The 24347-nt window shown below is 38.1% G+C and overlaps 1 protein-coding gene across 1 annotated transcript; it reads right to left on the reverse strand.

Moving 5' to 3' along the window:
- Positions 1-3313: 3313 nt before the first annotated feature.
- LOC119773047 (versican core protein-like) lies at positions 3314-24115 on the reverse strand. Its single transcript, XM_038269865.1, has 8 exons — positions 14055-24115; positions 13860-13973; positions 13661-13774; positions 9927-10085; positions 9567-9649; positions 5571-5715; positions 3597-3779; positions 3314-3514 (listed from the first exon to the last, which is right to left on the reverse strand). The coding sequence occupies exons 1-8, from the start codon at positions 23743-23745 to the stop codon at positions 3357-3359; spliced, it is 10647 nt and encodes a 3548-aa protein (XP_038125793.1). The 5' UTR covers positions 23746-24115; the 3' UTR covers positions 3314-3356.
- Positions 24116-24347: the final 232 nt, after the last annotated feature.

A 24347-nucleotide genomic window follows, 5' to 3' on the forward strand; every position in this document is an offset into this window, starting at 1 on the left:
TTGGAATACATGAAATCCTCTGCACACGACTTGTACCTAATATTCTTGTTGACTCAAGGTGGCAATATGTAGCAAAGACCAAGCTTAACAGTATCAACGCACTACATGCAAAACTCACTGAACCAGCCCATGAATGTAAATGGGAAATGGCCTGTACTTATATAATGCTTGTTCAAGTCAGAGGACCCAACCAAAGCACTTTACACTACATTCAGTCATTCATCCATTCACCCACACCCTGATGGTGGCAAGCTACATTGTAGTCACAGTTGCCCTGTGGCTCACTGACAGAAGCGATGAAGGGGAATAATAAGTCTCATTTAATGAAACCAAAAAGGAAAACTCTAAACAGTTAGCCTTTGTCTTGGTCTCTGAAGGTCTGGTTTTATTCTTGGTTTCAGAGGTCGCAGTCTCGAAAGAACCAGTCTGTACGTGACATTTTTATAATTTCATTAGTAAAACTTTTGACAGCTATTATTTTCCTGTCTTACAATCTTACAATATTTTACTACCCTGCATTGGGCTGTAAACATGAACTATCATCCAAATAGGATCGATCAATAGATCTATCTATCTATCTATCTATCTATCTATCTATCTATCTATCTATCTATCTATCTATCTATCTATCTATCTATCTATCTATCTATCTATCTATCTATCTATCTATCTATCTATCTATCTATCTATCTATCTATCTTGCCCCATCTACTTCAGATGCAAGTAGGTGGGTTAGTAAGGACAGTAGTTGAGTGACATATTGATAAACAAACTATAAAGTCAATTACATTTCTCTACCAAAACAACATACCTTCATTGGTTATGAGTCCCATACTTATCCTTTTATTATTTAACATGGGTCTTCTGTTTCCAGGATTCAGACTTTTACATGTGCCAAATGCCTAAGGGCCACAGTGGCGTTGGATGTAGGAGTTTGCCCTGAAATCGAAGGATTGATGGTTCAAGCCCCGACTCTGACTTTCAGTGTTGTTGTGTCCTTGGGCAAGACTTCACCTACATTGTCTACTGATGGTGGTCAGAGGGCCTGCAGGCGCCAGTGTACGGCAGCCCTGCTTCTGTCAGTGAGCCCCAGGGCAGCTGTAGCTACAATGTAGCTTGCCACTGTGAGTGTGTGCGTGCGTGAATGAATGTAGTGTAAAGCGCTTTGGTCAAGTCTCCTGACTTGAAGAAAGGCGCTATATAAGTACATGCCATTTACCATTTACGTTGCCTGTCAACACCAAATTTGCAGGAGTAGCCTCTTCACAAAACCCCACTGACAAACATGCACATGCTGAGGGGGTCCAATATGTTTCACCATACAATGTGCATGACATGAGACTGGACTGCCAGTCAGCCAACTTCTGGGGCACCTTGGATATATCTTTGATCACAAGTCAAGTCTTAGTAGCATACTGAACTTTTACAATGATTGATATGAGTTTACCTTTGAAAGGTTGGCATTAACAAGATTAATGTCATTTTCAAGCAAACTGTGCACTCTGCCAGCACTAAAATTATGAGCCTAAATATAATTTTTATATGAGAGCACAGGGGCTATTAAATATGCTTAAATATTTTTCTTCCCGAGCCAATTTTGATTCCTTTCCATGGGAGTTTCAAGCATGCACGGTTTGAAACAGAATTCAACTGGAAAAATGCTGAATTTTTGAATAAAATATTGCGTAGGTATTCTGCAAGCAGAAAAGCACTAGAATCTCAGTGAAACAGCACTACCTGCTGGTGAAACCCCAGCAGGGTCAGTGTCAGTCCAAGCAGTGCAGTGATTTCAAACAGTTTCTTCGATCAATGATTAACAACTAAACTTAATATTAAACCTCAGTATATTTATTTAGTTCTTTGGTGAATTAAAGCAGAAGAAAACTTTGAAATCACAATAAAATATATAAAAACAAACAAACATCTTTTGCATACATTCACATTGCAAAGTAGAAAAATTAAACAAGTTGTTATAAAAAAATAAAACTGTTTTATGTGCACAACTGGGGGAAAAAAAGCACATAAACATTCACAATCAGATCGAATAAAGCAATATTTTTAACAGAAATGTTGCAGGGGTGTTACATAAACATTCACATGTAAAAATATATTGTGATGGTATTAACAAACCTATTGCTTATGCTGCCCCGCAGATCCACTGTTGTATTAAAGGTTGTTAAAGGACACAAAATGATTATATTGCAAATAGTGAGTATATTTCTATCTTTATTGCATCATGTTTTGACATTTTTAGCGTCTTGGTTTTTGCTGAGCACACAAAAACATTCACACTAAATGATGAGCACATCTGGGACCAGTGACATCATCAAATATTACTTTTCAGTATGAAACACATGAGGAGATAAAAAGCAGCTTGAAAATAAATTATTTGCATCTCTTTCCACCCTAATAAGTCTAACTTTCAAGTCTGAGTGTTTCACAAAAATACATTCTCTTATGGCAGATTTTTCATGCAGCAAGTAAAGTGATGAAGTAAAGAAAATGACAAAAGAAAAACATATTACCGGTACTAAACATAACTAAAACACAACCAAAACTTATAAAAAAGAGATTCTTTGGCATTTTACTATAAACAGCATAAAGGTAATGTAAACATGCTGTGCCAAAAGAGAGTGAGCTGAATAGAAATTCAGCCCACATGCTGTGGTTACCTGTGAAAAAGTTTTTAAAAATTTTTACAACCCTTTTTATTCTCTAATTTGTAAATATTACGTGTTTTTTATTAATTTGTTAACAAAAAAGGATTTGTGCTGTACTCAACATCCACCCTATTTGCATTTTGAAATTAGAACTGATGATGTGAAGAGTTTTGAAAAAAAAAAGCGAAAATACAAGAACATATATTTACTTTATACATTGCATCATTAAATAGGAAGGCAAAAATTAATTCTCTTTTATATAACAATAGCTGTATTATTGCATGTTTATGTATGTGTATATATATATATATATATATGTATATATATATATATGTATATACATATATATATATATATATATATATATATATATATATATATATATATATATATATATATATATATATATGACCTTAACAACGAATGTTTCATATATTTAGCAAATAATGAAGAGAGCAACATCTTCTGCTTAAATGAATATCAAACAAAAGCACTCATTGCGTTTCCAGAAGCCAGCTGAAAGAGATTGTCTTCTCTGTGAGTTTCTCTTAAAATAAGGCATATTGTCCAAAATGCAACAAACTTCCAGGTTATCCTCTTGGTTTTCTCTGTGAGCTTTTTCAAGAGTTTTTTTATGCCTTTTTTTCTGGTCCTTTTTTCTTGCAACCATCAAGGGCGTTTTGGGACAGATGAAAATCATTGCTTTCTCCGTTTATGAACTGATCTGTCTCTCCTTCCCCGGTAGTGCTGATGATTATGGTGCAAGGTCTCACCCTGCCGTTTTTTGAAATTGTTGATGCTATAGAGAGCATGTGGTTGATGTCTTCTCATGAAGGACCTCTGATAGCTTGATGCTGAAAGAGAAAATAAGCCTGTTTATACAATATTTGACATAATGTTTTCTTTCTTTGCAGGAGTAATACTTGCTCTACTTACGGTATATACAGGCAATTTTAGGTGCATCCCATCGTCCATCGCCACGACAGCGGATGGTAGGAACATGCCTCTGAATGAAGCCTGTTCGACACTGGTATCTCACCAGGGAGTTGATTTCATACCTCTCACGCTTTCTACCAAATGTATGTGCATTTTCAACTACAGGGGGCTGGCGGCAGGCCACTGGGGAAAAAAGATAGCATAATTAAAATAAGGACTACAAACATGTAATCCATCAGAAGAAACATTTTTAGCAAAAAAAATAATAAAATAAAAAGAAAGTCAAAAGTAAATGATAAGAATTCAACATTGGGTTATGTTCTAAATAAAAGGTTCTAAAAGGTTCCTTAAAAACTGTTAAAATAAAGGGTTACATCGCCTTATCAGCAATGATGTAAATCAGTACTCTAAGTACTTTACAAGCAGACTCTCTCAAATAGTATGCTGTACCATAGCCACTGCAAAGGTTGACTAAATAATATAGTTAGACTCAATGCTAACAAGTTTTAGCTTTCAAGGTTTATAACGTGCAGATTCAGTAAGTTTTTTATAAGAACTAACTTATTTTTAATGGATCTAGTTTTTATTTATCAGTAGTAGCAGTAATATAGTTGTTTATTTGTATTATGAACTACTTTAGCTGACAGATAATAAAATGACCAATTAATGGTCTCAGACAATGTGAGTATTACATACTACTTATTAAAATTGTGTGCTGAATACAGAAATATTTTGTTAAGAAAACGTCACAATCTTGGTTAAGACTGTGGACTTAACACGAGTCCAACAGATGGTCATTGACAACCTCCACATGGAGAGTAAAGCCGGTGTTCTGTCAGATGACCATACCCATAGTCAATACCCGTTTATCTCTTTAGTTTTGTATGAAAAATACACTTTAAACTACCTAACCGGGCATGTCTCCCTTTAGTCATGTACAAAGAAACTATTTAATTACTGGTGTATTGGTGTTTTTTGAAGCGTATGAAGATCTTACCTTAAATTTTTTTTGAACATGACTAAAGTGATACACGCCCATCGAGTTTAAAGTCTATTTTTTTTACAATGTCTATATTTATGCTGGTATGACAGGGTATGCTAATCTGAAAGAACACTGTACACTGTATGATTTTTTGCCCTTTTCAGGCCGATTCTCCAGTCGTGCAAGAATTTTTTGATCGAGCCAACTTTCAGCCTGATTGTGCATCGTGTAATGTACAGGGGATAGCCAGGGCCGATCGGCCTCTCATGACCACCTCCTGATCAGGAATTGTAAGGTTGTCAGAAAATCATGTTTGAAATTCAGTTGGCCGTCATAAGGTCACATCAGAGTGAGAATATACATCATGAGCTGTGGACTTTTAAACATTGTGATTTTGTCATACAGTTTTAGCTGTAGCTGCGTGCAATGCTTAAGCTACAGAAGTTAATTGTAAAGTTAGCTGTTTATAGTGTGCTGTGTAAGGGTATATAAATTGAAACGTTGAAGGAAGATATACAGTGAAAAAACATCTACTGCATTGTGAAATAAAGCCTATTCAAGAGTATGAATGAGTTCCACAAAGTAGAAATCACTGGTGGAGTCACTGTTTCAGGAGCCACTGCACAATGTTGTGGGATCAAACTGTTGCAATCCTTGTGTTAAACCACTATTTAACTAAAGGAAAAGTCGGAAGAATCTTATTTAGGCTTAGTAGAAAAAACACAAGCTGAAGGGAACTACTTAAGCAACCTTCTCAACACAACAGGCAGAACAGCGACGTAGCAAACTGTATTGACTGAATGCAACTATAAATATGACCAACTATCAGCTCTTTTGGAATTTAACCTGTACAGCTGAAAAGATACATCCATCCCAAGAAGATTAATTATAACTTTATGATTTGGTGTGAAATCATTTAGATGACAGGCTGTGTGCTTCTGCTTACTGCTTTTGTAAAGAATATTGTAATATAAGAAGCTTGATTTCATTACCTGTGCCTTTTTTGCATGTGAATGTTAGGTGATAGTTGCAAGGGACATCATTCCACTGGCCATCCTCGTGCCAAATCATCACAACACAGTCCTCTCCAGATGAAAAGAAGCTGTCAGGCTGGTTCGGCCTCCAGTTGTCATATTGCTGAAAATAGAGCAAAGATTCCCATGTGATGTTTATCTCTTAATTTAACCTGGCAGTATCTACAATGTGTGCTGATTAATTTGCAAACAGCCTGTATGCACTTATTGTATGCTTTGTTATGACATATGTTGTCCTTTGGTGAAGAGGGAGTCCTGTACTGTTCATGAAGACATCGTACCATTAATAAAGGTGTACCCAAGGGAGAAGGTAGAGAGGAGGCCCAGGGGTGATCATGGCCACCCCTAGACAACCATTGGCTGACCCTCTATTAAGTGATTTAATGTCCTCTGGTGCATGTAATTTGCCACCTCTACAACAAGCAATTTCCTTCTGAAGTGATTAATTTGACACTTTGTTAGTAAATCAAACATAAACTGATAACAAAAATACAGTATCTAAGTATGCACATCAATATACTTTAAAGAACTAGTTTTTGTGTTTTAAGGTGAGAAGTGAAAGTCTCCACAAGTCATCTTGGAGTTTTATATGTATTTAAAGAAAACAACCAAACCGATTTCCCTATGTATTAATATATGTATATACTAATATTAAACAGAAACATATTTGATGAAGGTGTAGTGGACGATTTTTGCAGAAACGTAAGTAAGAAATGCCTATGTCACTTTTTGAATAAGCACGCGCAAGACCGTCCTATGTGCTCTTCTGCCATCCTGTGAAAGAATCAAACACACTCTGGTCTTATGTCTTTCTTTTGAGGCCTTCCTCTTTTTCTTTTTAGTAAAACTGTTTACTTTGTGTGACTCTCTGGCATTTTTAAAATGGCAGTGAAGCTCCAATAACAAAAAAGCTGGATGTTTTGCTCAATCATTTTCTTGTTGGTATAGATTGATACTGAAAAGCTACTGTCACCTTTCCATTTTCAGCCACTTCTCTGTGCATATTGGTCCACCCTAGCCTCTAGAAAATTGTCTGGCCCCAACACTAGGTGTTCCAAATGTGAACTAATGAAAGCAAGTAGGCTTATTTAAACAAACACACAGCTTGATCTCACTATGCTTATGGATGCGCAATATTATATGCAAAAAGCTAAAGACCTAGATTTCAGACCAGAAGTAAAGCATCTACCCTGCTCCCCCCTCTTTATTAACGTCCACAAGAGGGGGGAGCAGGGTAAACTCAGTAATAACTACAGTAAACGTCTGAATGAGAACTCAACAGAGTACTGCAAAGGAAACTAAGCATTTAAATTATCCCCAACAGACACTTATCAAAGTATAACACTGTTTGGTATCTGATATTGCAGTATGCATTCTTTGTGAACACTTTTCCTCAAGAAGTTTGCATGTCTATGATTGAAAGTTTCTGCCAACAAAAAACAGTACATGTAGATTTAAGTCCATGCAGTATCCACACAGCTGTGAAGCTGTGAGCCATCCAGGCTGCAGTTGAAGTACTATAGTCTTTCAGCATGTTCTAGGTTCAAACACTTCAAAGCTGTCACTCCCCCACCACCACACCCCCCATACACACTTTCCTGCCATCATGCCTCTAGGTCTTAGTGCTCTGTCATTATGGCTTACAAACATACTCTGACTTCCTCCTCTGCTCATCTCAGCACAACAAATGGTTGAGCTATCAACTGTCTGTCAAGTCTGCATCTCAATGAAAATATCCAAGCTGTCCAACACCATCCAAACACACATTCATAGATGTGAATCTGTTTATGGTGGTAAATACAACTTCACAGTTGAAAATGTTCTTATTATTTATTTGGATTCAGTTGAGTTGACCACCCACCTAAACCCCTGGGGTGTTACTAGACTGTGTTTTTCTCAAGCTAAAGCTGAGAACAGGTGCTGTCCATCTGTATGTCTCTTTGGTGGCCCTTCCCCCGTGTGACTGCCTGCTGGCTGAGCTCTCTCAGGAGGGGGGGGGATAAAGAGGGACCATAAAAGTCCATGTCTACAGACCCTCCCCACAAGCTCATTCACAACCTCATCACCTCTAAATTGGTCTTTGCTTATCTGTTAACCCCCAGGGTTTCGCTTCCCCTTCACCTCTGCTTTTAAGGAAACGTCATATCAGTCCATTCACAGACTTAGACTGTAATTAAGCTTTACTCTATCAGGTGAGAGAAATATTCAGGAACTAATAGTCAAAACATTTGACTTTGTTGTAAAAAAATTCCATACATGTTGAAAACATTTATGCTGATGAAGATTCTCAGTCATCCAGGTCATAGTCATTCCGTAAAAAAGTAAAAAAAAATCCACTGGACTTGGTTTCCAAGATTTGAAGACCTTTCGACGTTGGCGAAACGTCTTCAAATCTTGGAAACCAAGTCCAGTGGATTTTTTTTTTTTACTTTTACGCAATTATGTTATTTACAAACATAAACGTCCCTGTGTTTTAATCATTTTTTTGCTTATTACAAGGTAGCAAATGTTTCCTTAAAAACCAAACTGGGATAAATGCATGTTCAAGCATTCAACATCTACCGTAAGTCAATACCTAGTCTGACCATATTTTATTGAAATAGATTTGTGGTAAACCAAAAGTTAGGTTTTTTGCTCTCATCTGACACCATGCTCCACAGGTTTGTTGGGTCCTGTATGTGGCCTCTGGCAGACAGGTCATAGGACAGCTTTAAGTTTGCCTTAAACTTAAAGGTGCAGTAGGAGAACTTTTCTGATGCATTTTTTTACCATGTGGCTTTACCAGGATAGTAAAAGTGATCATGTTGCCGGCAGATTTCGGCATTTTAAGTTAATTTAGGCGTTAATAAACAGTTTTAGAGGAGTGATCATAGCGCTCTGCATCATCAGCACTGCCTGTCTCCCTGCCAGCAGCTGCTCCTGCTGCTCTTGACGCGATGCAGACAACATGCTTGTCCATGTGTTTTGAAGGCGTGGTTTCGAGGGTTTTGAAGGGAGAGGCATGGTTGTGTATTTTCAAAAATATAGCTTGCTGGAACAGTTTTCTGAGATTGCCTACTGCACCTTTAATCTGTATTAGGACACTTGCATAGCCTGTTTTAAACTATTTTATATACAGTATGATGTAGTATGTGTGCAAAGGGATATGCAGTGTTGTTTTCTGCACCACATGACAATTTGCATTTAAGCATGTGGCTGCTGTAATCAATGCTTTCCTTAACCTGCTGTCACTTAGGCTGAATGGCCATTGCATGCTAGGTTTGCAGTTGTGCTATACTCTGTTCTCTCTCGGGTGATGTATTGGACAGTGCTCTTTGAGATGTCCAAAAATTTAAACATGGTTTTCTGATGTATATGTACAGATGTTGAGACTAAGCTGCACAAGTGGACATCATTTACATTTCAGGATACTGAAGCCAATTTTTTTGATGGAAATAATGAAGGGCTTCAGACTTATGGGAGATTAATATAACAATAAGAACAATCTTTGAAAACAATGGGCCTCAATCCATCTTCAAACCTTCTTACGAGTGATTTAAGAGAAAATGTCACATTCACCATTTTTCCCCTCTTTCTAATCTTCTCTCAGGTATGAACAAATTTTATGAGAGATCCAGACTTGATATATGATTCTTGCACAATCAGTCAGCTGTTATTTAAACCAATTTTATTTACTAAATGACTACATTTGTTGTTACTTAGAAGTAATTGGCCAATTTATTGGGCTAAATCAATATACAGCGGGTCACATAAATATTAAGCAAGCCACCATTTTTCTCATTAAATATATTTCTATAGGTGCTATTGAGATGACTAGGTGAAGGACTACATTATGAAAAGGTCGCCAGGGAATACTTAATATAACAACTCTTGCTAGATGTCTGCATCTATCAATTTGGTTATATTTAAATATTTACACTGCTATGTTAAATACATTAGAGAGCAGCATCTTACCATGGGCCTGCCATCAGTCCAGCGGAAGTCATTGGGGTACATCTTATCATTCAGGCCAACCCACTGGTAGTCATGTCCAAGACCTGAAATCAAGGACAGAAAAAAACAGCTGATTACATTTCTAATCTATCTTCTCCTTATATTCAGACTTTGTATCAATAACATTTAAAAAAGAAAATAGATATCACAGGCATTTTTACTGTCTTTATCATTTTCCTGAACATTCTGTCCTCTAACTGTTTTGATTGTTTTGCTCCAAATAATTTTTTTCACTTTTGTTATGAACAAAGGCTATCGTAATAAAGCAAAGCATGTTTATTTAATTTCTGAAATAATGTATAAAAAGGGTCTTCAGCTTACGGTTTACAAACTGTTGCTCTTCATGAGAAAGGATGCTAGTTAAATGAGCTCCATGTATGCGGCACTCTCGCTCTGCAGAGTCCCAGCTCTTCCTCTGTGGGAAGAACTTGTAGCAATGGCCCTGAAACTTGTGCCAACCATAGTCACATGTTTCAGTATCTGAAAGACAAAAAAAAAAAAAAAAAAGACTTAAGTTTCAGGAAAACAAAAACAAAGATTGAGTTTGAGTTTAGCCTTTTTATACCATGGTATGCCACAATGATATTGTTAGGATCTGGGGCTTTGCCCACCAGAGGGGGACATGGATCCATGCCTGGGGAGCTTGGGCTAAGCATGGACAGCTGTTTTCCATCTGCTGATTAAAGAAGCTCTCCCTATATAAGCTGAGTGAGAGCTCCCCTCTGAGCCGGATTGTTGTGTTTCCTGTGCCACCATGCCTGTCTGAATCTGCAAACCTGTAAGTCTGTCAACCGGTTCCAATAAAATACTGGACTTTTCCCTGCCTCTCTGTCTGTGAGTTCTGCATCTGGGCTAGAAAACCTGCGCATCATGACAGATATTCTGTAGGACTCAGGGTCAGACATAGGTAGAGTACCCACAAATTCCACTAAAGTAGGAGTAATACTACTTCATCATATTCGTACTCATGCAAGAGTAAAAAGAAGCCAACCAAGAAATTACTCAAGTAAGAATAAAAAGTATTTAAAAAAAAGACTACTTAAGAACTGAGTAACTAGTCATAACAACTATCATTTCAAGAAAGACCATAATACAATGTTATGTGAAATTTCTGGTATTTTAACACTATATTTGAGTAATAAAGATTTCTTTTTTAATTGTTGAAAATTAACAGTTCCAGGCAGAAGAAACACTTTTACAAACCAATTTTCTTTTTAACATAAACCACCACCTTAAGTGGCAATATCTAGTTCTTACTTTATATCAGCTTTACCTCCATATGCCATGCTAAGTTTAAGTAAGGAAAACTTACTTAAACTTAAAGAAGAAGCGTATACATTACTCAGTAAATTTAGTCAAGATGGATGGAGCAGCCAAACATTTTACTCAAATAAGAGGGTGATTTCAATCAGATTTTAAATGTTATGTTTAAAGTGGATTATGAGTGGAACTTAATTATAACTATCAGGATTTGGATAATTTAAGTCCCAAATATTTTGACAGGACTTTTGCATAAAACTATTTATCTCAACCTGGTTCTTGTAAAGATAGAAACAACTCTTAGAAACAACAGATACAATCAGCAGTAATAAAAGACTACTGTGTTGTATTTCCATGAGCTAGTTTCTTCCCTTTTACAATTGGCAATCTCCATACAGCCATGTCTAGGTACATAATATGGGTGGGAATCCCAAAAGAGTTATCATGACAACATTTAGGGCGTAGGCTAGTTAAAATATTTCAGTGGTAAATGGTTTGTTTTCCTTTGCATAACACGTGCTGTAAAGATTTAGATGGAAACCCAACTAACACCCTGGGATTTTACAAAAAAATTCAGTCAAATTCTCCAATATTAATACATCAGGGTGCGACTAGGTCCAGCAGCCCCAAAAGGAACCAGATTTCTGAAAAATCCCAGATTTTGCTGTCTAAATTTGCTAAGTCAGAAATAATCATGCAAAGAGCCTGAGAGGTTAATTATGTAAAGAGCTTCTAAAAACGGACTTCAAAATCTGTAAAAAAAATCTTATCATTTATAGTTAAAATTATATTGACTGCAATGAATTGGTAGATAACAGGAGACAAGGACCTTGTTTAAAGAGGAAAGTCTTAAAAATCATATCTCCTGAAGACCTATCAAAGAATGGCGAAAATTCCTGTTACGAATCTAATCAGGGGAGGAGAACTTAATATTGTTCAATATCACATGGTCTGGTCTTTATGACGCCAGGATTTGTAATCTTAGGGGAATGGGAACACACTTATCAAGTTTGGGTTGATTATCAAATACATTAAGGACAAAGCATCTTAATTGCCACAAAGAAAAAGTGGAGGCAAAGAACACATTGCGAGACCATAAATGTAAACCTTTGACTTACAGACACAATTGAAACATGATGTCTACAAGTCATATGCACTGTATAAGAAATGTTCCTTCATTCCTCTGACTTAGTCCATCTCTTTCATTCACTGGGTACTCTTTAAGTTAATAAATAACACCACTGTTAACTTGGAAGTAAATTGGCCACAAATCAAAAATTGAGGGGATTAAGTCAAATTGAAGTCAAATGTGTTTACGTTTATGATTATGCATTTATCAGACCCTTTTATCCAAAGTGACTCAAAGTAGACACAATGTTACAGTTATCATCAATATGACAATAAGTGGTTTAAAACAGACCAAACTGTTCTGTTATCAAAAATGAAAATACATAGAACAGTGATTTATTATTATTATTTTGATGCAATAGTCACAGTCCAGATACTTGTGTAAACATCTATATTTGGCTCTATTTGAGAAAAAATATCTACCACTAGATGGGTTTTTATTGTTATTTCTGTTGATTTAAGATTCATAATCACAGCTGTTAACAAGCCTAAGTCAAAACAGTTCACTAGACTTGTGAAGAACATTAAAAAGATAGATCACATTTCTTCTATCCCTTTGTTGGGTTCCCTGTTAAATCTGGAACATAATTTCATAAACTTCCTTTTGAAGTACAAAGCCCTAAATAACCAAACCTCATTTTATACCGGAGATCTTGAGATCACTTTGTTCTCAATCTGCACGTTTACATTCGGTTCCTAGAATTTCAAAATTTAGAATGGGAGGCAGATATTTTAGTTATCAGGCTTTACTTCTGTGTAGCCAACTACCACTTTTAATAAGGCAGACACCCATGCTTTTACTTTTAAGGGTAGGCTTAAAACTTTCTTTTTTCATAAAACACTAAAATATGTGCACGTCTTGTGAAGGTGAAGAATGATGAAGTGTGTATGTATGGGGCACGGTGCAGGTCGGTTGTCTTCGTGGTGGGCAAAATATTCATGAGCATACCATAAAAGGAAGAAAAACTGTCATTTCATTCTAGGGGCTTATAACCAGGCTTGCATTAGGACTCATAGAACAGCAAATATTACATTATATTCCAACAACCAATGCTACACACCCTATTCAGAGACCTTAAGGACCAGCACCAAGTACCTTATATAATCATTCTATGACCCCTTTAACACCTAGTCAGCCTCGGTAGAAGGCCAATGCTTGGTGTGAGAGATTGCTATAGAGTCAATGACAAAATGTCAGCGAATATGTATCATTACCACATGGTCATGGCAACGAGTCAATGACTCAATGCAATCAGCTAGTTTTCTTCAACCTGTTCTTTATACAGAGGAGTTAAGTTTTTCATGTAGGCTAATATAAAAAAAAAAAACCTTTAGGCAGCACTTTAAGGAGACAAAATTTATTGTAATTATATGATTAAATAATAGGCATGTAAATTGCTCAGGTAATGACTTAGAGAAATGTAAGACAACCCTAAGTTCATCATTGACTAGTGTTATATCTAGTATTAGAGTAAGTTTAATTCCCAAAATGTGACTGAGTATCTTGATTAGATACTGTGTTTCAATGAATCAACCCATCACTATTTTGACTTATGAAAACATAAGTCAAAATAGTTCTATGAATAATTGTGGAAAGTTTTTATTGTAATGAAATAAGTAAAAAAAAAAAAAGCCTATACACAAAAAGGGAATTTTTATAACCGTACCTTCCTCACAGTAAAGCCCAGAGTAGCTTGGGAGACATACACATGTGAAGGAAGCCAGCCCGTCGACACATGTGCCTCCATTACGGCATGGATTGGATTGGCACTCATCAATTTCTTACGGGAAAAGAAACAATACACAATTTAGGAGTCAATATTTCCAATTTATCTGACATAAAATATCTTGTAATAACAAATATACCTGTTTCACATTGATGACCAGTATAACCAGAGGAACAGCTACATGAATAGATGCTGCCTCTCTTGAAGCAAGACCCTCCATTTAGACAAACATTCTCTTCACATGAATAGATCCCTGTTAAAAAAATATCAACACTTAATTAAAGAAATCTGAACACAGAAAATGTTCTGAAAAAGGACAATGAATAAAATCTACCTGGAATTTCCACCGTCTCCCCAACAACAGTGTGGCCCAAATCAAGTCTTATTGGGGCAGAGGTGGTTGTTTCCTCTCCTTGTCTTGATGTTTCTCTTCCATTAAGTGATGACGTTGTTAGGGATGTTGATATTTCACTGTACTGTTTTCCATCTTCTACAGAGAAGGATGATGAATCTGTTGCTAAAGATGTAAATAACTCTGCCAGATTGTGGGCTTGTGTTGTCGTGAATTCTTCATGGATTATTGGGGTAGATTCAGTAACAACTCTACTGCTGCCAATGATAGTTTCTCCTAAGGAGCTTTCAAGATAATCTGTAGTTGTAGTGTCAACCTTAAATACAGTCTGAATTTCTTCTGGGAACAAGGTTTGCTCTTTATATCTGGAAGTCTGTGGTGCCTTTGGGATTTTGAGGTCTACTGATACACTGTCAGAGCTGGATGGCTTGGTTTCATTTTCTTTAACTGTGCTCAAGTCAGACAAAAAATTATTTGTGGTTAGTTGCAGCTCGGGCGTAATGTCGTCAGACTTATTCCTATCAACATTTTTGGAAATTTCTATCATGCTCAACTTGGAACCGTTGAAGCTAACAGGACTGCCTTCAGTGGTAGAGACTGAGACAACATCAACTGGAAATGTTGCCACTGCTTTGTGAGCTTCTGACACCACCGAGGGTATCGTGTTTTCTCTTTCAGTGATGCCCATTACTGATTGGGAAGGCTCACTTGGAGATGCTTTGAAACTATTTTTGGGCTGTTGGGTTTCATTATACTGAGGTTCGGATTCGAGAAAGTTGGTGTTTTCTGCATCATAGTCTGGGGTTGGATAATCAAAGACACTGTCAAGGGTGTCAAGGGGAGATAGTGATTTTTCAACAGTTGCATCAAGAGATAGCTTTGGCAGAATTGTAAAATGACTTTCCAAACCAGAACCAGCCTGATTCCCTAAATAATTAACAGGATGTAAAGTGGTTGATCCTGCAACCTGACTTGTAGACATGGGGTGAATTGTTGATTCAGAAAAATTTTCAGTGGACTGGTCTGGTTGGGGGAGATCTAAATTTATGACCTTTTCTTCTCCTAAATCAACTTTGTGTATCATTGTAATTGCCATGTCACCTCCTGCTTCCTCTGTGCGGATAGTTGGGTATAATGAAGGGGAGGGAACTATAGAGATAGTATCAACATTAATCATTATATCATCCTTTGTAGATAGTTTTGGGCTGGGAATTTCCTGGCTCAAACTACCTGTAGCTACAGAAAGTGAATCATTAACATTTTTTACATTCTCCGTGGATGTGCTGCCTGATGGTTCAGATTGATGCAAAAATATTGATGTTTGTTCATCAAGCTTTCTCTCTGCTTGGTTGTAAGTTGGAGAAACAATCACAACCTTGGTGTCACTGCTAGAGCTTGCAATATTGTGAACTGTCATGTGATCACTTATAGCAGACTGTACACTATAAGATGATTGTGTTGTTTGCTCTTCTAAAACTGCAACTTTGTCATTGGACACTGACATTAAAGAATCTGAGTTAACAGTATTGGTCATAGAAAAGTCAATTGGCTTCTGAGTCACCGTGGCGGAAGATGTCATTAACTCCAAAGCAAAGATTGAGGGGGGGAGAGTAAATGCAAATGAACCTGTAGCATCTTTGTCAGTGTTGTTGGGATGTTTTGTATTGAAAGTTGCTTTGGGTTTCATAACAGAGCTTGCAACTGGTTCAAATGATGTGATGGCACCTGTACTATCTTCATCAATAGAAGAATAATCTCCATTCCTACGGTCAGCAAAGTAAGTCTCTCTGTTTGTCATATGGGGAGCTTGGGTTGGGGACAATAATTCAGGATGTGTACCAGTATGCGTTGTAGGCATTTCACTCTCAGTGTCAGCTGTTTCAGCTTCATCTGTCATAACAAAAATGTTTTGAGATTTGGTGGTAAGTTCTGTAGAATTTCCATCGGATGGGCTTGTTGTAAATGATGCATGGCCAGACAATTCAACAGAAGATCGCACAAGCACTGGTTGGATTTTCAAGTCATCTGTGTCCCCAGAAGCTTCATCACCTGAATTTTCTTCTTCATTAGAATCCTCATCATCTAACTGGGTATCTATCACCTCTTCCCTGGTGGAAGAAACGAAAGGAGCAGGATCCAATGTCTGTGTCAACTGGTTTGAAATATTTTTATCATGAGGGGGTGTTATATAACTATCAAGTTTTGTTGGTTCTCCTGCGGTAAAAAGAACATTTTCATAATCTGTCACTGGTAGGTTTGTTGTACTCTCTGTGCTAAACAGTGATGAGTGTGTAGCAGACGCAATGCGTATGCTAGTTATTCCACTTAGGTTTTTACTTGTACTCTCTTGGTTGTTTATTGTAGATGCTGAACGTTCCTGTGGCCTTGCAGACATGTCATCGAACTGTGAAGAACTCTCTGCTGTAGCAGAAACTGAAGGTTTACTTGTTTGACCTGTTTGAATACTTTCTTCATCCACCACTGGCAGATTTGTTGTTTTCTCTGTGCTGAACAGTGAGGACCCTGTAGGAGATGCAATGTGTATTCTAGAGGTTCCAATTGGGGTTTCACTTGTAGTCGCTGGGTTTGTTAGTGGAGATGCTGAACTTTCCTCCAGCCCTGCAGAGATTTCGTCAGGCTTCAAAGTTGAAAATGTCTGGTGGGTTTCAGGGGACACAGATTTTGGTTTCTCTGTACTGTATAGTGTTGAAGCTGAGGTAACAGCTGTTCTTGAAGTATCAGTTTTATCAGCTCTTCTTGATTCTGGGGTCGATGATGATAGAATATGAAAAGCTGAGGAGCCGGTCGTTCCTTTAGTGACAGAAGTTTCAATAGGCTTTGTCATGTTTTCAACAGCAATATATTCATCTGTGTTGGTAAAGCTTGATGCTGCTTGGGTAGATATTGTTGCTGTGCCTGTGTCAAAACTAGACAAAGTTGAAGATGTATCAATAACTGTAACCGTTGATATAAACTGGTCAGTATTTGTTAATCCAGAACCATCCACATCTTCTACAGTAGTTACAGGAACTTTCTCTGTCTTCGCAGTAATGGGGGATACTGAGGGGGAAGATTTCTCTTCTGATGAATATTTATCAGCTTGTTCTGCTGTTGTTGTCTCTGTACTGACTAATGATGAAACTTCTGGGGAGGTTGCATGTGTGCTGGATATTTCATTGGAGAACACATTGGTATTGTTATCTGTGCAATCTGTAATGTCAGAAGTTGAAGTTTTTACTGCACTTTCAGTCTTTTCTCCAGAAAGGGTTGTTGTTAAAGTCTGTTTTGTTTCAGGAGACCCCAATGTCGGTTCCAATGTAGAGTATTGTGCTCCATCTGGGCTAATAGTACTTTTTGTTACATCCTTTGTTTCAGAGGTGTGAGATGCAGAAATTGAGGGTGATTGTACACTTGTTTGTTGATATACTGCTGTTGTCACGACTGACTTGTCGCTGACATCAGGAAGTGTTTGAACAGAAGTATGTTCATCTGTGCCCATGACAAAACGCATTTTGTTAGGTTGAATACTTGATCCATGGATTGATGGAATGGACTCCACCATTGGAGAGGCAGTAGCAGTATCTTTATCCTGATCATGCAGAGCAGTATATGACGAGACTGAAGGAGTTATTGGAGAACCTGTTAAAGGGTTCATGGTTTTATCTTCAGTGATTGCAGAAACTGAATGCTCTTTTGTGAAAGAAGGTAGCAGTGTTTGAACTGTTGTAGGTTCTCCTGTGGTAAAAAATGACTGAGTTTGTGATGGGACAGAACTGTATTGAGATGAAATATTATCTTCCACAGAAGTTGTCTGGATATAAATAGTTGATGTTTTGGCATCGGAACTTGTATCTATGATTGAAATGGTTGACTTCCCAGGTGGTTGAGAAACAGAATCTGGCGATGACGACATGTTTTGTTCTGGTGTTCCTGAAGCATCTGCGGAAAGACTTGTGGTGTTATATTGTATTTTAGGAGGCACAGATGTTGGTTTCGCTACACCATACACTGATGATGCTGTGAAGTCTGAAGTTTTTATACTTTCACTTTTTACAGATGTGTCAGATGTTGGGACTGAAGGAGACTCAGTTAAGAGTATTGGAAATGCTGTTGCGATGGTTCCAATTAGTGATTCAGTAATATCAGCAGAGCCTTCTCCAGAGCCTTCAGAATAAGTGTTTCTTTGGACTACGGTTGTCTCAGAAAATGTTATCTCATTAATGTCAGCAGATGAAGCAGTTCCTGTAACAGCAGAGAATGATTGGAAGATGTCTGTGGATGAGTCTCGAGAAGAGCTTTCCTCTAATGGAGAACTGACAGAAGAACTTTCTGTTCCAGCTTTGGCAGTAGAAACTGAAGGTTTACTTGTTTGACCTGTTTGAATACTTTCTTCATCCACCACTGGCAGATTTGTTGTTTTCTCTGTGCTGAACAGTGAGGACCCTGTAGGAGATGCAATGTGTATTCTAGAGGTTCCAATTGGGGTTTCACTTGTAGTCGCTGGGTTTGTTAGTGGAGATGCTGAACTTTCCTCCAGCCCTGCAGAGATTTCGTCAGGCTTCAAAGTTGAAAATGTCTGGTGGGTTTCAGGGGACACAGATTTTGGTTTCTCTGTACTGTATAGTGTTGAAGCTGAGGTAACAGCTGTTCTTGAAGTATCAGTTTTTTCAGCTCTTCTTGATTCTGGGGTCGATGATGATAGAATATGAAAAGCTGAGGAGCCGGTCGTTCCTTTAGTGACAGAAGTTTCAATAGGCTTTGTCATGTTTTCAACAGCAATATATTCATCTGTGTTGGTAAAGCTTGATGCTGCTTGGGTAGATATTGTTGCTGTGCCTGTGTCAAAACTAGACAAAGTTGAAGATGTATCAATAACTGTAACCGTTGATATAAACTGGTCAGTATTTGTTAATCCAGAACCATCCACATCTTCTACAGTAGTTACAGGAACTTTCTCTGTCTTCGCAGTAATGGGGGATACTGAGGGGGAAGATTTCTCTTCTGATGAATATTTATCAGCTTGTTCTGCTGTTGTTGTCTCTGTACTGACTAATGATGAAACTTCTGGGGAGGTTGCATGTGTGCTGGATATTTCATTGGAGAACACATTGGTATTGTTATCTGTGCTATCTGTAATGTCAGAAGTTGAAGTTTTTACTGCACTTTCAGTCTTTTCTCCAGAAAGGGTTGTTGTTAAAGTCTGTTTTGTTTCAGGAGACCCCAATGTCGGTTCCAATGTAGAGTATTGTGCTCCATCTGGGCTAATAGTACTTTTTGTTACATCCTTTGTTTCAGAGGTGTGAGATGCAGAAATTGAGGGTGATTGTACACTTGTTTGTTGATATACTGCTGTTGTCACGACTGACTTGTCGCTGACATCAGGAAGTGTTTGAACAGAAGTATGTTCATCTGTGCCCATGACAAAACGCATTTTGTTAGGTTGAATACTTGATCCATGGATTGATGGAATGGACTCCACCATTGGAGAGGCAGTAGCAGTATCTTTATCCTGATCATGCAGAGCAGTATATGACGAGACTGAAGGAGTTATTGGAGAACCTGTTAAAGGGTTCATGGTTTTATCTTCAGTGATTGCAGAAACTGAATGCTCTTTTGTGAATGAAGGTAGCAGTGTTTGAACTGTTGTAGGTTCTCCTGTGGTAAAAAATGACTGAGTTTGTGATGGGACAGAACTGTATTGAGATGAAATATTATCTTCCACAGAAGTTGTCTGGATATAAATAGTTGATGTTTTGGCATCGGAACTTGTATCTATGATTGAAATGGTTGACTTCCCAGGTGGTTGAGAAACAGAATCTGGCGATGACGACATGTTTTGTTCTGGTGTTCCTGAAGCATCTGCGGAAAGACTTGTGGTGTTATATTGTATTTTAGGAGGCACAGATGTTGGTTTCGCTACACCATACACTGATGATGCTGTGAAGTCTGAAGTTTTTATACTTTCACTTTTTACAGATGTGTCAGATGTTGGGACTGAAGGAGACTCAGTTAAGAGTATTGGAAATGCTGTTGCGATGGTTCCAATTAGTGATTCAGTAATATCAGCAGAGCCTTCTCCAGAGCCTTCAGAATAAGTGTTTCTTTGGACTACGGTTGTCTCAGAAAATGTTATCTCATTAATGTCAGCAGATGAAGCAGTTCCTGTAACAGCAGAGAATGATTGGAAGATGTCTGTGGATGAGTCTCGAGAAGAGCTTTCCTCTAATGGAGAACTGACAGGAGAACTTTCTGTTCCAGCTTTGGCAGTAGAAACTGAAGGTTTACTTGTTTGACCTGTTTGAATACTTTCTTCATCCACCACTGGCAGATTTGTTGTTTTCTCTGTGCTGAACAGTGAGGACCCTGTAGGAGATGCAATGTGTATTCTAGAGGTTCCAATTGGGGTTTCACTTGTAGTCGCTGGGTTTGTTAGTGGAGATGCTGAACTTTCCTCCAGCCCTGCAGAGATTTCGTCAGGCTTCAAAGTTGAAAATGTCTGGTGGGTTTCAGGGGACACAGATTTTGGTTTCTCTGTACTGTATAGTGTTGAAGCTGAGGTAACAGCTGTTCTTGAAGTATCAGTTTTTTCAGCTCTTCTTGATTCTGGGGTCGATGATGATAGAATATGAAAAGCTGAGGAGCCGGTCGTTCCTTTAGTGACAGAAGTTTCAATAGGCTTTGTCATGTTTTCAACAGCAATATATTCATCTGTGTTGGTAAAGGTTGATGCTGCTTGGGTAGATATTGTTGCTGTGCCTGTGTCAAAGCTAGACAGAGTTGAAGATGTATCAATAACTGTAACCGTTGATATAAACTGGTCAGTATTTGTTAATCCAGAACCATCCACATCTTCTACAGTAGTTACAGGAACTTTCTCTGTCTTCGCAGTAATGGGGGATACTGAGGGGGAAGATTTCTCTTCTGATGAATATTTATCAGCTTGTTCTGCTGTTGTTGTCTCTGTACTGACTAATGATGAAACTTCTGGGGAGGTTGCATGTGTGCTGGATATTTCATTGGAGAACACATTGGTATTGTTATCTGTGCTATCTGTAATGTCAGAAGTTGAAGTTTTTACTGCACTTTCAGTCTTTTCTCCAGAAAGGGTTGTTGTTAAAGTCTGTTTTGTTTCAGGAGACCCCAATGTTGGTTCCAATGTAGAGTATTGTGCTCCATCTGGGCTAATAGTACTTTTTGTTACATCCTTTGTTTCAGAGGTGTGAGATGCAGAAATTGAGGGTGATTGTACACTTGTTTGTTGATATACTGCTGTTGTCACGACTGACTTGTCGCTGACATCAGGAAGTGTTTGAACAGAAGTATGTTCATCTGTGCCCATGACAAAACGCATTTTGTTAGGTTGAATACTTGATCCATGGATTGATGGAATGGACTCCACCATTGGAGAGGCAGTAGCAGTATCTTTATCCTGATCATGCAGAGCAGTATATGACGAGACTGAAGGAGTTATTGGAGAACCTGTTAAAGGGTTCATGGTTTTATCTTCAGTGATTGCAGAAACTGAATGCTCTTTTGTGAAGGAATGTAGCAGTGTTTGAACTGTTGTAGGTTCTCCTGTGGTAAAAAATGACTGAGTTTGTGATGGGACAGAACTGTATTGAGATGAAATATTATCTTCCACAGAAGTTGTCTGGATATAAATAGTTGATGTTTTGGCATCGGAACTTGTATCTATGATTGAAATGGTTGACTTCCCAGGTGGTTGAGAAACAGAATCTGGCGATGACGACATGTTTTGTTCTGGTGTTCCTGAAGCATCTGCGGAAAGACTTGTGGTGTTATATTGTATTTCAGGAGGCACAGCTGTTGGTTTCGCTACACCATACACTGATGATGCTGTGAAGTCTGAAGTTTTTATACTTTCACTTTTTACAGATGTGTCAGATGTTGGGACTGAAGGAGACTCAGTTAAGAGTATTGGAAATGCTGTTGCGATGGTTCCAATTAGTGATTCAGTAATATCAGCAGAGCCTTCTCCAGAGCCTTCAGAATAAGTGTTTCTTTGGACTACTGTTGTCTCAGAAAATGTTATCTCATTAATGTCAGCAGATGAAGCAGTTCCTGTAACAGCAGAGAATGATTGGAAGATGTCTGTGGATGAGTCTCGAGAAGAGCTTTCCTCTAATGGAGAACTGACAGAAGAACTTTCTGTTCCAGCTTTGGCAGTAGAAACTGAAGGTTTACTTGTTTGACCTGTTTGAATACTTTCTTCATCCACCACTGGCAGATTTGTTGTTTTCTCTGTGCTGAACAGTGAGGACCCTGTAGGAGATGCAATGTGTATTCTAGAGGTTCCAATTGGGGTTTCACTTGTAGTCGCTGGGTTTGTTAGTGGAGATGCTGAACTTTCCTCCAGCCCTGCAGAGATTTCGTCAGGCTTCAAAGTTGAAAATGTCTGGTGGGTTTCAGGGGACACAGATTTTGGTTTCTCTGTACTGTATAGTGTTGAAGCTGAGGTAACAGCTGTTCTTGAAGTATCAGTTTTTTCAGCTCTTCTTGATTCTGGGGTCGATGATGATAGAATATGAAAAGCTGAGGAGCCGGTCGTTCCTTTAGTGACAGAAGTTTCAATAGGCTTTGTCATGTTTTCAACAGCAATATATTCATCTGTGTTGGTAAAGGTTGATGCTGCTTGGGTAGATATTGTTGCTGTGCCTGTGTCAAAACTAGACAAAGTTGAAGATGTATCAATAACTGTAACCGTTGATATAAACTGGTCAGTATTTGTTAATCCAGAACCATCCACATCTTCTACAGTAGTTACAGGAACTTTCTCTGTCTTCGCAGTAATGGGGGATACTGAGGGGGAAGATTTCTGTTCTGATGAATATTTATCAGCTTGTTCTGCTGTTGTTGTCTCTGTACTGACTAATGATGAAACTTCTGGGGAGGTTGCATGTGTGCTGGATATTTCATTGGAGAACACATTGGTATTGTTATCTGTGCTATCTGTAATGTCAGAAGTTGAAGTTTTTACTGCACTTTCAGTCTTTTCTCCAGAAAGGGTTGTTGTTAAAGTCTGTTTTGTTTCAGGAGACCCCAATGTCGGTTCCAATGTAGAGTATTGTGCTCCATCTGGGCTAATAGTACTTTTTGTTACATCCTTTGTTTCAGAGGTGTGAGATGCAGAAATTGAGGGTGATTGTACACTTGTTTGTTGATATACTGCTGTTGTCACGACTGACTTGTCGCTGACATCAGGAAGTGTTTGAACAGAAGTATGTTCATCTGTGCCCATGACAAAACGCATTTTGTTAGGTTGAATACTTGATCCATGGATTGATGGAATGGACTCCACCATTGGAGAGGCAGTAGCAGTATCTTTATCCTGATCATGCAGAGCAGTATATGACGAGACTGAAGGAGTTATTGGAGAACCTGTTAAAGGGTTCATGGTTTTATCTTCAGTGATTGCAGAAACTGAATGCTCTTTTGTGAAAGAAGGTAGCAGTGTTTGAACTGTTGTAGGTTCTCCTGTGGTAAAAAATGACTGAGTTTGTGATGGGACAGAACTGTATTGAGATGAAATATTATCTTCCACAGAAGTTGTCTGGATATAAATAGTTGATGTTTTGGCATCGGAACTTGTATCTATGATTGAAATGGTTGACTTCCCAGGTGGTTGAGAAACAGAATCTGGCGATGACGACATGTTTTGTTCTGGTGTTCCTGAAGCATCTGCGGAAAGACTTGTGGTGTTATATTGTATTTCAGGAGGCACAGATGTTGGTTTCGCTACACCATACACTGATGATGCTGTGAAGTCTGAAGTTTTTATACTTTCACTTTTTACAGATGTGTCAGATGTTGGGACTGAAGGAGACTCAGTTAAGAGTATTGGAAATGCTGTTGCAATGGTTCCAATTAGTGATTCAGTAATATCAGCAGAGCCTTCTCCAGAGCCTTCAGAATAAGTGTTTCTTTGGACTACCGTTGTCTCAGAAAATGTTATCTCATTAATGTCAGCAGATGAAGCAGTTCCTGTAACAGCAGAGAATGATTGGAAGATGTCTGTGGATGAGTCTCGAGAGGTACCATTGACTCAGCAGGTGACTAGAGTATGGTTATAGTCAACAAATCGTATATTGTTGATGGTTTTGTTGTTGTGCTTTTTTCTTACAGATTAATGAGCTAACATTTAGCTTTTCAGTCAAGTTAAACTCAAACATGTTTGATTCATCACTGCTCCATTGAGCTGTTATGATGAAAATCTGTGTACCTTGGTGTACTTTTTTCCTGCTTTGAAACTAGTTG

Source organism: Cyprinodon tularosa, unplaced genomic scaffold (assembly GCF_016077235.1).
Source record: "Cyprinodon tularosa strain WSP-4 unplaced genomic scaffold, ASM1607723v1 ctg74, whole genome shotgun sequence".
In the NCBI taxonomy this organism is placed as follows: Eukaryota; Metazoa; Chordata; class Actinopteri; order Cyprinodontiformes; family Cyprinodontidae; genus Cyprinodon; species Cyprinodon tularosa.